Source organism: Canis lupus, chromosome 2, assembly GCF_003254725.2.
Source record: "Canis lupus dingo isolate Sandy chromosome 2, ASM325472v2, whole genome shotgun sequence".
NCBI lineage: Eukaryota > Metazoa > Chordata > Mammalia > Carnivora > Canidae > Canis > Canis lupus.
Genome location: NC_064244.1, coordinates 80,027,207 through 80,040,301, shown reverse-complemented (window position 1 = coordinate 80,040,301; position 13,095 = coordinate 80,027,207). Strand labels below are relative to the sequence as shown.

Genomic DNA, 13,095 nt, shown 5'->3' with positions numbered 1-13,095 from the left:
ACTGAGGTCCTAGTGATGGGCCAAGGTGATGCGCTTGCACTTCCACGGCTCCAGGAAGGCTGTGGCTTGGAAGGACATGAAGATGCTGAAGAACACAGTCACCAGATAGCCCAACTGCAAGGGAGGGAGAGAGGACATACTGTGTGGCCAGCACTGCTTTCCCTGCAGCCAGGTCCAGGTGTCCCAAACACCTACCCATTCCCTTGCTCTTGTCCCTGGCTCACCTTGCCATGGGGCAGATCTTGGAAATATTCCACATGGCACAGTGTTGCAGAGAGGGCACATGAGGAATGCACCCTCATGGCCTAGATCTTTTCCCTATAAGCAAAAGGTGCTCATCCTGGAAAGGTCTATTCTCAACCAGCCACCTAATCCAGCCCACCCAGCCCATCCCCCTGCCCCCAGCTCCAGCTACTCATGGTGTGTTGGTGCCCATGCAGATAAGGTCAGAGATAAAGACCAAGGTGCCCAGAAGGGCAGCAGCCAGGCAGCAGCCAGGCTGTGCAAAAGCCTAAAGAGGTTAACAAAGTCCATAAGCCACCATCTCTGCACTTGACCCCAGCTCCCAGCCCCCACCCCCAATGCCAGACTCATCTAGCCAGAGTAGATGGCCACCTTCTTCCCAAGGTACTCATACAAGGTACAGGGCTTGGTACCTGTGCTAGCATCTCCAGCAGGTCCAGTATGAATACAGCAATCGGTGAGGGTCGGGGTCTGGGCGGTTCCAAGGGGCCCTAGGCAGATGAAAGGAGGGAGGGTTGCAGGGAAGTCCCAGAATTCCTTCCTGATGCCCCAGGAGCAGGAGAGAGCTGAGCCTGCGTCCTCTCCTCTTCATGCAGTGGGAAGGCTGCAGTGTAGACTCCCCCTGCCAGCAACGGCAATGGCCATCTTCCCGCAGACTGCCGCCTGCCAGAGAGAATCCTGCCATCAGCTCCCCACTTAGGTCCCAGCTCCACCCTCCCAGGCGATTGTCTCGCCACCCCTGCCTCAGCGTGTTGGTGTTGAAGTAGGAGTCCTAGTAATCCCTGCCCAGGAATCGGTGAGCGGAGCCGGGGCGGGAGCCCTCTGCCCAGCGCCAGACCTAACACAGCGGGACTGCAGAGTCTCGTCTCAGGCTGGGGACCGAGGGGGGCGACCTTCCGGTTGCTAAGGCCAGAGAGCCCATCTGCCCACAAAGCTCGGCCTGCGCTGGGGTGTTCCAGCGGGTGAGCGTCCGAGGGGGACTGAGGAGGTGGGAATGGGGCACCGCGGGCCGCTAGGACGCGGACTGGCTCCAGACCTAAAGTGGTGCCTCCCCGCGGAGCCTGGGAGCACAGCGCCCGGCCCCTGCGCCGAAGGCCCGGCCGCCTCCCGCGGCTCGCAGGGAGCTAGGAGCGGGGAGCTAGGAGCCGGGTGCCGGGAGCTGGGAGCGGAGAGCGGGGTGCGGGGAGCCGGGAGCCGGGAGCGAGGAGCCGGGAGCAGGGAGCGAGGAGCTGCGGGCTGTGCGCCGGGGAAGCCCGGGCCGCTTGGCCACGGGTTGCTGCAGAGTCGCGCCCGCCCAGGCGCCGCAGCTGCTCCGCCTAGCGGTCCGAGGCCAGGTGGGGTCAGGCCCGGGGGCCCAGAGCAGGGTCACCCGCACCTGGCAACACTCCGCACCCCTGGTAACCCCTCCCGGGTCCTCCGCGTGGAACCAGGTGCGCTCAGCTTGGCGAAGCCCACGGCGTGGGGCGGGGCGGGCCCGTGCTCCCGGGGGCCAGGGTCTCCTGGTGGGCCCCAGCCCCGAGTCCCTTGCCTTGCGACCCCGGCTGGGGGTGACAGGTCCCGCTGCACGAGGGTCCTTCCCGCCTTCAAAAGCGCTTTGGGGGATCTCTGGGTGGCTCAGCGGTTTAGCACCTGCCTTTGGCCTGGGGCGTGATCCTGGAATCCTAGGATCCAGTCCCACTTCAGGCTCTCTGCATGGAGCCTGCTTCTCCCTCTGCCTGTGTGTGGCTCTGCTTCTCTCTCTCTCTCTCTCTCTCTCTCTCTCTCTCTCTCTCTCTGTCTTTCATGAATAAATAAACAAAATCTTTAAAAAAAAAAAAAAAAAAAGCCCAAAAGCGCTTTGATGCGCGTTTTCTCTTTTGAAGTTCAAATGAGGAAGGGAACTAGCACCCCACGTATGAACGTGGAGAGACTCCCGAGTGGGCTGCGACCTCAAGCTGTGGCTGCTGTGTCCACTGTACGGGCCACGTCCATGGTGCCAGGCCCTGGGCCGAGCGCTGAACACACTTTGTCCACTTAAGCATCCCAGCCCTTCTCTGGGGGTGACCCTACGGTAGAGCCCATTTTACAGATGAGGTGTTGAAGTCACTCCCGCAGGTCGCAGAGCTCGTTGGGGGACACAGCTGGCGCCGCGCAGCCCAGGGCGCTGGTTCTTCCCACTGGACTCCACGGCCTCCGCGGGGGTCACAGCAGCTCTTCCCGCAGGAGCTCAAGACTGTCCCACCGCGGGCCGGGGGCCGGTTAGGACCGTCTGCATCATCACCTCCCTCCTGGGCGGGGAGCCGGGGCTTATCGGTCCCCCTGAAGCTGAAATTCAAGGAAATAGTTGCGCTGCCGCAAGAGGGACTGGGTGTAGTTCCAAGTGGAACTGCCCGTTGCAAGAAATAGACCAGAGCTGCCTGGGATTTAGGGGAGAGGGGATTTAAGGGAGGGACCGTGGGGCGGCTACTCCACCCTCGTGATGTGTGGCAAGAGTCCTGTCTGGCCCAGGTCTCACCCAGGTGGTTCTTCCTGCGCAGAAAAGGTTGCCCCGGGAGTCTGAGGCATAAATGCTGATGCGGGAGCACAGACATGGTCGTGGTCCAGGTGCCCGTTCTGGGTGCCATCGCCGTCCAGGGCGCCCCAGGACCGGAGTGAGGGGGTGGGGCTCCGGGTGCACTTGCAGGTGCCAGGAGCTCCTCCATTCCCCACCCAGCTGGGCTGCCCCTCCCTCTGCCCATCAGCCGCCCACCCCCGGGGAATATGCAGGGCAACTGCCACCTCGCTGTCCCCCCATCTGCGACCCGGCCGGTCTCCCTCCTCTCCAGCTGCTCTCAGCCCAACAAGGGCCACCTCTACCGGAAGGCAAGGACGAAGGCAATAGCCAGCGTTTACTGTGCCCTTCACTTGCTGCCTCCTGCGGCGCTGAACATTCTACACACATTTACTTACAACTCAAAAGAAGAAAGGGGGTGTTGCTGTTGTCTTCATTTTACAGACGACACACAGGAATTAAAGTGAATGGTCCGAGGTTCTAGCTCTCCTTCACCTTCCTCCTGCGCCCCCTCAGTCAATCATCCTTGCTCCCAGGATCCACCCCCACTTTCTAGAATAGAGTTGAACACCAGCCTCCCCCACCCCCACTGTCCCAGGCTCTGGGTCGGAGGTCACAGGGAGGGAAGAACCTCCACCGCCCCCAGCCCTGCAACCCTTCACTCTCCACCCCCAGCTTGGCCCTCTGGGGATTGGACTCCAAACAGCTCCAACTGGTCCTGGCTCCTGAGCCTCCTGCCTCCATCTGGGCACTCCCCGCCCCCCCATCTCCAAGTCTGTGCCTGGTACACAGGGATCACAGTTGGCACCAGGCTGCTCGGGGGCTAAGAGATCCTCAGCAAGACAGGAAACTCTACCCCCACCCTGGCCTCAGCCAGAGCCCTGGAAGCCCACCCAGCTCCCCTTCCTTATCCTGGGGCCAGGTTTCTTGCCGGGGCTCCTCCCAGTTGCCCAGGAGGCCTGCCAGATTTGGCTGGCGGCAGGGAAGAACCTTTCACTGACCAGCTCTGCGTGGAACTGGGAAGGGCAGTGGGAGGAGGAAAAGGGAAGGAGAGGGAGGAAGGAGGTGCCAGCTCTGCATTCCCCTCCTACGGGGGCAGTCCCAGGCTTCTCAGCTGGAAAAGCAGGGAGAACCTGGAAAGGGCCTGTGAGGGGCTGGACACTCCCCCACGCCCCCTGCCTCCCCAGACAGCATTAGGGGATGAAGGGGAGGGATGGTTCAAGGGAGGGGAGTGCCAAGGGCCGAGAGCCTCGGGGCTGTTTCAAGGCTCTGCGACCTTGGGCAAACACCTGTCCCCCTCAGGACCTCAGCTTCTCTATCTTAGTCTGTTTGAGCTGCTATAACAAATACCACAGACTGGGTGGCTTATAAACAACAGAGATTTGTTTCTTGCGGCTCTGAAGGCAGGAAGTCCACGATCAAGGTGCCAGCAGGGTCCTTGAGGACCTGGCTTACAGCCTGCACTTTCTGTGTCTTCATTGGGTAGACCGGCTACAGAGCTCTGGGGGGTCTCTTTCATAAAAGAACTAATCCCATGCTTGAGGCTCGGTCCTCAAGAGCTAATCACCTCCCAAAGGCCCCTAATACCAGGGCATTAGGGATTCAGATTTCAAAGGATAAATTTGGGGGGGGGATGGACACAAGTCGTCCAAGGCACTCCCCATCTGTAGGGAAGGGGGTGGGACTCCTTGAGAGCCTGTTTGGGGAAGGAAGCGGGGCTTCTAAGTCCTGACTCAGGGAAGATCAGGAGCAGGGCAGGGCCATAGCACAACCCACCCCCACCCTCACCTCAGGAGAAGATGGTCCCTTCTCCTATGGGCCTCCCTTGTGACACTTCACTGAAGCAGCCTCTGTCTCCAAGTCCTGAGAGGGGAGCTTTATCTGGAACCTAGACCCTGTCCCTGGACAACACACCAGGACTTGCTGCATAATTTGTGGTGTCCACAGTTCCAAGATGGCAACTGCAGAGCATTAAACCAGGTGGGAAGGCCCCTCTGAGTGTGGGACCCTGGGGACTGCCCACGTGGCAGGCCCACGAAGCTGGCCTGAATCCACACATGTGTGTCTACACACTCCTCTCACTCTCCCTGTGACCCTGCCCAGAGAGCACCCTGCAGGCACGGCCACCAGCTGTAATAATGCTTCCTTCCTCCCTCGGCTTCCCAGTTCTACACTGCCTTGGAGGCCCCTGGACAAGCAGCCTACTAAGTACTGAAGTGGCACAGGGGCAGGTCTGGCAGGGGCTGAGAACATGCTGCTGCGATGGCGGGTGGCTGGGCTCCAAGTCCCACCACCCTTCCCACCTTGTCCTTACACAGGCAAACACAGGGTCTGTTCACCTCCTGGTTTGGGGTGAAGGAGGGTGGCAGGGTGATTCCCTGACTGAAGCAGGGCTAACCAGGAGAAAACTGGCCTGCTGGTGCAGAGCTGTTGCCCAAGAAAGATGCAGAAGGACACAGAAGCTTCCTTTCTGGGGGAGCTTCGAGCCCAGAGATAACCGGCTGGACATGGGGTAGCCGGTGCTCACAACACAGATAATCTATAGCTACGGGGTCACATTCAAGCACAGAGGCTACCTTCACTGGGTCTCAAACTTTGCTGTCGCCTGCTAGGGTAAGGTCTACTGGAGCTAAGAACAGAGAAGAACAGACTGAACCTGCTGCCCAGAAACAGAGCTGACGCCTCCAGTGGGAGGGTCTATGGCCCAGGAGCCGTAGCCAGTCTACCAGCTGTGCCACTGAGAGGCATGGGGTCCTGCCCACGGACATTCCTAGTCTGGGGTATGGGATGAGCTCAGGTCTCAGCTCTGAACCAGAGCTGGGGGCGGTAAGAAGGTGCTCAAATCAGTCCTTTGGGCCCTGGAAGGGGTGACAAAACTTCAGGTGGAGCCCAGGGTGGTAGACGTGGTAAATGCCATGCAGGCAAACAGTGCGCCCAGGAGTGTGAGCCAGAGTGGGTATACAGGAACTTCCTGTGTGTGCCAGCAGGAGGTGGGCATACGTGTGAAGGGCAGAGTTTTAGAACAAGTGCTAGTATGTGATCGCGCATGTTGAGTATGGGGTGTACAGAGCCCAGTGCTGCCTTCGCAAGAGGGGGCTCCAAGGGTCAGCTGGCTTTTGGGGCCACATGGCTGGCCCTTCCGGTTGGCTCAGACTCAGGCCAGGCCTCAGCCCACCATCAGGGGGTGTCCAAACGTATAAAGGCCCTCATCATCGGCACCCCGCCATACGTCGGCCTGCGTTCACCAGTGTCTCCGGCAGATGGGGCAGGGGTGAAGAAGAGTGGGCAAATTCACTCACTTTCCTACACCTGCCCTTGTGGCTTTCCACAGCGCAGAGCTGCCCAACTGGGCAACTCACTCCCTGACCCCACCTGGTTCAGCCCCTGGTCCTGCAAAGTGAGTTTTCAGATTCCCCAGGCTGGCAGGGCCCCTGTCCTAATCCTAGCCTGACACCTTCGAGATGGAGAAAGGTACTGCAGAGAGGCCTCACCTACTTAACACGGTGGTGGACTACATTTCCCGGCATGCCCTGCAGCACCACGTAACCATGTGACTATGGTGTTGGCCAAGGAAGGTGGGCAGAAGGCACATGGCCAGAGGCCAGGTCCACGGAAACCTCCTAGGTGACCTTCCACTTGCACTCATTGCGAATCTGCTGACCGCGTGTTGATGCCCCAGGGCAAACCCGGAACCCCTTTTGCCCTGGGGTCAGCGTCTCTGCATGAGTTCATTCAGCAGAACCTCCAGACCCACCTTCACTTTTACCTGAAGTGAGGCACAGCAAGAAAAAATTTTCAGTAGAGTTAAGCCACCGATATTTTGGGGTTTATCTGGTACAGCAGATGGTGTCACCTCAACTAATACAGGCTCTTGATCGAAGGCCCGGCTGGGACAACCCTCTTCCCAGTCACCATCTCTGGGTACAGCAGAAAGGGAGTGGGTAACAGGCAGTTGGGGGAGAAGCTTGAGGCCAGTGGGCCCTGCCCCTATAGTTCCTCAGCTTCTGGAGTCTAGACCCCACACACACACCCAGGGCAGAGGGAGAAGGCCGGGGGGCACCCACGTGCCCTCAGTCGCCTGGCCCACAGAGCCTTGTGCCCCCATCTCACTGCCATGAATTCTGCAAGGAAGGTGCTGCTGGGACAGGAGGCTTCTCAGGGCACCATTCTCCTGACAGGCCCCTCTGGCCAGCCCTCAGGATGCCATCGATATTCCTGCCTCGGCCTTAGGACCTGGTTGCCGCCCTCTTCCTTAGGTCGCCTGAGAGTTGGGAGTAGGGATCAGCTGGGGGTGTTCTCAGAGGCGCTGGGGAGCAGGCCAGCCGCCACCTGGTCCTGGTGCCACAGCTGTTCCGCCAGGCCATTGAGCACGTGGGCAATGTCGGCCAGGCCAGCCCGCCCATCTAGCGTGCGCCCATCCGCCAGCCGCCGCCCTGGCACACTCTTCACCCGCAGGAGGGGCAGTTCCCAGGTCTGCCGGAAGGCTGTGAGGTCACGCTCAGGCACATCTGTGTGCATGTACTGGTCAAATCTGGAGGAGGGTCAAGGAGCCTGGCTGGGTGCCCCTGCTTACCGGCCGCCTTAGCCCTCCTCCCTGGGCTGGTGCAGGGGAGGCCCCTGCTGCCTTTAAGATAAAGTCCATGGGGGACGCCTGGTGGCTCAGCAGTTGAGCATCTGTCTTTGGCTTGGGGTGTGATCCTGGGGTTCCGGGATCGAGTCCCACATCAGGCTCTGTCTGAGGAGCCTGCTTTTCCCTCTGCCTGTGTCTCTGCCTCCCTCTCTGTCTCTCATGAATAAATAAAATCTTAAAAAAAAAAAAAAAAAGTTAAAGTCCATGGGACTAGGCCCCACAACTGGGCAGAGGCAGTGTCCCTGATACCCTTGCTCCATGCCTTGCCAAGTGTGGCCTCTGACTGTTCTAGGGGCCACCCAAAGGATACTTGGAGCCGATGACCATCCTGACAACACCAGGGGCCTCTCCTGCTACTCGGGCCAGCTGTCCAGGGAGGTCTTCAAAGGAGGCGCGGTCGGTGAAGGAGAAGAGGAAGAGGAAAGCATCTGTTTTCTCCTTGCAAGCCTGGGGATGGAGAGGCTGATGTGAGGCTTGTAACCCGAGGCCCTGAGAAGTCTCAGCTCACTCCTCCCTCCACAGGCCCAGAGCAGGGAGTGACTATCCTAGGGCAGAGCTCAGGCTAGGACCCAGTCCCCCCTGCCAGCTCAGAGCTCACCCACGTGGGGCAGCACCCTCGGCCCATGCCCAAATCTGGCTCCTGCAGAGCAGGCAACAGACAACTAGCTCCTCCCAGACCCTCCCAGGCCCACCTGCCTGCTCACCGGCAGCATGTGATCGAACTTTTTGAGTGCAGACTCCCCACAGTCCCAGAACTCAAAGCGGAACATGACAACACGGTCGCTGACCTGCAGCTTGGCTGGCCAAAATACCACGGTGGTCTGGATGCCTGGGGAGGGTCAGCCATTCAGCATGGGGGAGGCAGAGTGGAGAGGGGTAGGTGGCCAGGAAGAAATAGGAAGAAGACATGTCCCTGGTGGGTCACCAGCCTGACGAGGAAGATACAGTCGCTAACCTCAATCTGATGGAGAAACCGACCTGCCCTAGATGAGTCGGCTGGGGAGATGCAGCTGTAGCCCTAGCCAAGACAAAGCAGTTTCACTTGTACGCAGAGGGAGACCCAAAGGTACTGGATACTGGAAGATGTTGCAACCTGATGGCCAATGAGCATCCAGTGGAAGGAAAGAAGAAAGGAAGAGTAGTGCTCCTCGAGCACCTGTCTTGTGTCAGCTCAGTACTACCACTAGTACTTTGGCGTTGGTACTATTATCTCTGTTGAACAGTGTAGGCTCAGAGAAGTGAAGTGACTTTTCAAGGTTGCAGAGTAAATGGTGGGACAAGGGCCAGTCTTTCCTCCACCCCAGGGAAGCCCTCCATGGTTGGACTCACCAGTGGTCTCATGGTGTACCACGGGTACATCTAGGCCAGCCAGCTTGGCCACCAGTGCCGTCTTGCCCACGCCACTCTTCCCAGACATGAAGATCTTGTAGCTGGCTGTGTCAATGGCCACGGGTGGGGGCAGCACTGGCCGTTCCAGCAGCCCTGGGTGAGAAGGGAACGGGGTGGGGGGTGGGGTGTCAAGAGGTCAACCTGCACTTGCCCCATCAGACCCATCAACTCTTAAGAGCCTTCCAGTGCCAGCCACCCATGGTTTTCTATACTCATTAGAGGCCTGGGACACAAGCAGGATCCCTGGATGAGCTCGGCTAAGAGCACTTGTGCTCTATGAGCTGCACCAAGGCCCACTCCAGATAACACCAAAATACTTTTAAAGTTTGATGCATGCATGAGACTGTTTTAATTGATACTATTATCACACGTTCTAGACTTCCCACATGTAGAGGCAAGGTTTTTCATCAGTGTTTCTTCAATGGAGAAATATCGGCACACATATTCTCAATTACTTTTTTTTTTAATTTTTTTTTTTTTTTTTTTTTTTTATGATAGTCACAGAGAGAGAGAGAGGCAGAGACACAGGCAGAGGGAGAAGCAGGCTCCATGCACCGGGAGCCCGACGTGGGATTCGATCCCGGGTCTCCAGGATCGCGCCCTGGGCCAAAGGCAGGCGCCAAACCACTGCGCCACCCAGGGATCCCTATTCTCAATTACTATAAATAAACTTATTAGAATCAATAGATCAGATCTTTATGAATGCTTTTAATTGGAAAAAAAAAGAGTCTAAATTAGGATACATCCACAGGGCCTAGGACCTGAAAGTCCTAAGTTGTGGGTTGCCCTCTCATTCTCTGTCTTAAACCTTTCCGGTGCTTTGTTTCTTCTGGCTGGAGCTGAGCTCTCACAGCAGACGCCAGGCTGACCTGTCAGCCCAACCCTGGGTTGGCTTCATCCTGGGAAATACGAATGTCTTGTCTTAGAGACAGCAGGATATAGGTGAGGCTTACCTCTATTTAGCAGGCTGGATCTTGGAGAAGTCTGTAAGGGGTAGTGTTGAGGATAAATGGGGGGGTCTGTTGTGTAATGTGCCCAGCAGAGGGCCTGGCACCGGGTGAGAACTCAATCAACAGCCTCTCTGGTGACAGTGGTTCTTGGCAGGGTTTGGGCTGTTTCCATGTTCCTGGCTCTGATGATGGAATTAGCTCTAAGGCCTGCGGGGGGCGGGGGGGCGCGCCCAGGGATAGGGCTTCCAGGGGTCCCCAAGTGAAAAGCAGGCCCTCACTGCCCTACTTCTCTGCACCCCCCCCCCCCCCAGGAAACACCAGGTGACACTTGTCACCCGGGGGTGACAGGCCACAGGCACTTACCGAACACCCGTCTGCGGTTCTTGCGCAGGATGCAGGCCAGGTACTCCTTGCCCTCGGCGCTCTCGTGCCAGTCTGGAACAATCACCGAGCCCGGGGCGGGTGGTCTGGCCATGGCTGGGCGCCCCGACCGGGTGAGGAGGCGGCAGGAGGCTGAGTGGGGGATGGGGGAGGGTAACTGCCCGGAGCTGGACCTTGATGCCTCTCAACCTGCTCTCCGACTCTCCCTTGGAGCCCCAGCTCCCTCCCGGGGGGCTGGGGGGTCGGTTATGGGGCCCCCACCCTTACCCCATCAGCGCCCTGGGCCCGAGCTCCGTCCACGGTCCTGGGGAGTCACACGATCCCCGTCTCCCTCTTATTACCCGGGAGGTGCAACCCCATAGTCTCTTCTTCCCCACATACTGCTCCCCGGGGACACTCGCGGCCCTCCCCTCCCAGGTCATCTTGGGCCGTGGGGGCGGGGTGTCAGGCAGCCCTGTTTGTCCTCGGCCTCGATCCCGACCCCGGGGCCACCCAGCCCTCACCCGCAGCAGGTCCCGTGGGCGAACCGGTCCGGGCGGAGCGGGTCTCTTTAAGAGCGCGGCCCTCCAGGGCCACTTCCGCCCGGCTTGCGTCCGGCTTCGGAGCGCGCCCCTGCCCGGCCGCCGGCCTTGGGGCGCATGCGCGGAGGCCGTTGTCAGGGAGACGGCGGAGGCGGGGCGGGCTCCTCTCCAGTCCGCCGCCACCACGGCGCCGCGCCGCCCTGCACCGGCCTCCCCCTGCGGGCCGGGGTCTCCCCCTGCCTTCCCCCCAAATCCCGTTCCAGCCCCTCCCCCGGGAGCCTTCCTGCGTCTCAGCGCCGGCCGCCGCCTATGCTGGTGCCTCCTGGGGCTTGCTTGGTACAGCGGCGCTGCGGCTGCGCTTGTGCCCTCCGCTCACCCTGCTCCTCCTGCTCCTGCTGCAGGACCCAGGACCCAGGACAGACCCCGCTGCCTTCACGACTGGGGACACAGCAGCTCAGAGGGGTTAAGGGACTTGCTCAAGCTCTTAAAAAGGAGTCAGAGGCCCACAGGATGGTGTCGGGCAGTCATTCATTTATTGATTCATCTCGTTCGTTCAGCAAGGGATTACTGGGCACCTGCTAGGTGTTCCCCTGTTCCAGGCCCCGAAGGACTGGCCCCCTGGAGCTGACATTTCAGCACCGAGGTCGTGAGCCCCTTGTCCCCTGTTCCAGCCACCAGCACCCGCCTGTTAGCAGAAGGTGGGCACCTGTGAGTGGGACAGGATGCAGCTGGGTCCTTCCTGAGAGGCTATTACACTTAATTGCCACCAGCATCTTCTTGCAGGAGGCTTCCCGCAGGACAAATCACTATTTTTTTTTTTTTAAAGGAGTGATCTATAAATTAACCTTTATTGAAGGATAACTGAGTGCCAGACAGCGGGGGCTTCCAGAGGGGACCTCATTAGGAAGGCTTGTTTTATTACCCCTCTTCTCTTTAATAGCTGAGGAAATTCGGAGACAACATAATTACCTGAGGTCACATCACACAGCTGGTCAGTGAGAAGAAAACTACGCTTGAAACCTGGGGTTCCTGGGGTCTGAACGCCTGTCCTGCCAGACTGGGTCTCCTGTTGTTGCTTTTTTAAAACTTTGCCCCCAGGGACTAGGAGGGCTCCTCTTAGTAGTGCTGAAAGCAGCCCGAGGCCATGAACCCACAAATCACTGAGGCCTGTTAAGTCCCAAGAGAGTAGAGGGGAAGCGGCAGCGTGAGACTGGGCGCTTGCTCTCAACCTGCTTCCACCGAAGTCAGGCAGAAACACAACTGAATACCAGCCCTACAGGATCCCGCAGCTTGAAACCCTCGCCCACGCTCCCAGGTGCTCAGCGCCCTTTCCTGCCATTCTTACCGCATCTGCCGAGTCAGGAGAGGCCACAGTGTGGAGCGCTCTCTCCGTGGACCAGGAGTGCCTCCGGGGCAGGGCTCAGATCTGACTTATCTGAGTTTCCGGACTTCACCGTTTAGCCCTGCCCTGTCTTGGCTCCCAGAGGGCTCAGGGAGAGCCTGAGGAAACGAAGCAACTCCGCAGAATGAGCTCGCCAGTTCACCTGGAGGCCAGATGTGAAATCTTCTTGGACAGAGAGGGAGGCTGGTGATCAGAGGAGCTAGTGGCCAGAGGTTTTTAGGGGAATCAGCCTTCACTGCCCTTGAGAGCCCATGGAGAGGACACTTCAGTGAGCATCAGGAGCCTGTTCAAACCTGGATTCTTGGGGTCCATCCACCAGGGATTCTGCTGCAGGGGCCAGATGGGTCTATAAGCTTGCACATGGGACAGGAGCACTGGGCGGTTCAGAAGCTGGGTTCTGTGTGGGCCTGCTGGGGCTGCCAAAGCAGAATCCCACAGACTGGGTGGCTTGAGCAACAGAAATCTCGTTGCTCACAGTTCTGGCAGCTGAAGCCCGAAATCAAGTGCCGGCAGGGTTCTGGCTCCTGGTGAGGCCTTTCGTCCTGGCTTGCAGGCAGCTGCCTTCTCTTCACACTGGGGGCTAGAGCTTTAACATATGGATTTTAGTGGGGGGGGGGGTGTAGAGGGGAGACACACAGTTCGGTCCATGACAGGTCCACAGGTGGAAACACGGCTGCCGGGCAGGAGGCCACTCAGTGGTGAGAGCCTGGGAATGAGGTGATCAGAATTTCATTTTGGAGGATGCTCATGGGCCATTTTGGTCTACTGAGTTCCACTTTGCTGTTCCCCCTCTGACCATTAAATTGAATGTTCCCCTAAGCAAGATGCTTCTCCTCTTAAGGCCTGAGGTGAAGCAGGTGGACCATCTATCTAAGAGCCCTTCTGGTGTAAAACTTCCTGATTAATCCACTAATTTCTTCATGGTTTGGTCTCTCTCCATCTCCAAATTGTTGAGCACCTTCTGGACAAGGCCTCATAAGGTGTGGAGAGGATTTATCAAGGCAAGGAGGGACAGTCAACCTGCCTGGAGAAGTCCGCGGCCCAGGTGT

General features: G+C 58.7%; 1 protein-coding gene and 1 long non-coding RNA gene across 4 annotated transcripts; both read right to left on the bottom strand.

The window, feature by feature from the left end:
• Positions 1-57: 57 nt before the first annotated feature.
• Positions 58-6,258, bottom strand: LOC118353888 (uncharacterized). Its single transcript, XR_007409052.1, has 3 exons — positions 1,280-6,258; positions 657-734; positions 58-114 (listed from the first exon to the last, which is right to left on the bottom strand). It is a non-coding gene; the product is annotated as an uncharacterized LOC118353888 (long non-coding RNA).
• Positions 6,259-6,577: 319 nt separating this feature from the next.
• On the bottom strand, positions 6,578-12,494 carry CPLANE2 (ciliogenesis and planar polarity effector complex subunit 2). Of its 3 annotated transcripts, none has more exons than XM_025447885.3 (6): positions 11,990-12,494; positions 10,106-10,255; positions 8,733-8,885; positions 8,108-8,232; positions 7,714-7,850; positions 6,578-7,304 (listed from the first exon to the last, which is right to left on the bottom strand). In XM_025447885.3, exons 2-6 carry the CDS (start codon positions 10,215-10,217, stop codon positions 7,055-7,057), a joined length of 777 nt encoding a protein of 258 aa, XP_025303670.1. In that variant the 5' UTR covers positions 10,218-10,255; positions 11,990-12,494; the 3' UTR covers positions 6,578-7,054. The 3 variants fall into 3 exon arrangements, with proteins under 3 accessions (XP_025303670.1, XP_025303668.1, XP_025303669.1); XM_025447883.3 differs by lacking the exon at positions 11,990-12,494 and adding an exon at positions 10,627-10,783; XM_025447884.3 differs by lacking the exon at positions 11,990-12,494 and adding an exon at positions 10,391-10,616.
• Positions 12,495-13,095: the final 601 nt, after the last annotated feature.

What these genes read in the sequence shown, in the direction of transcription:
- CPLANE2 (XM_025447885.3), bottom strand. Translation starts at nt 10,217, where the DNA reads ATGGCCAGACCACCCGCCCCGGGCTCGGTGATTGTTCCAGACTGGCAC. An exon ending in GAACCGCAGACGGGTGTTCG is followed by an intron (nt 8,886 to 10,105) that starts GTAAGTGCCTGT and finishes CTTCTCACCCAG; the next exon opens with GGCTGCTGGAACGGCCAGTG. An exon ending in GGTACACCATGAGACCACTG is followed by an intron (nt 8,233 to 8,732) that starts GTGAGTCCAACC and finishes GACCCTCCCCAG; the next exon opens with GCATCCAGACCACCGTGGTA.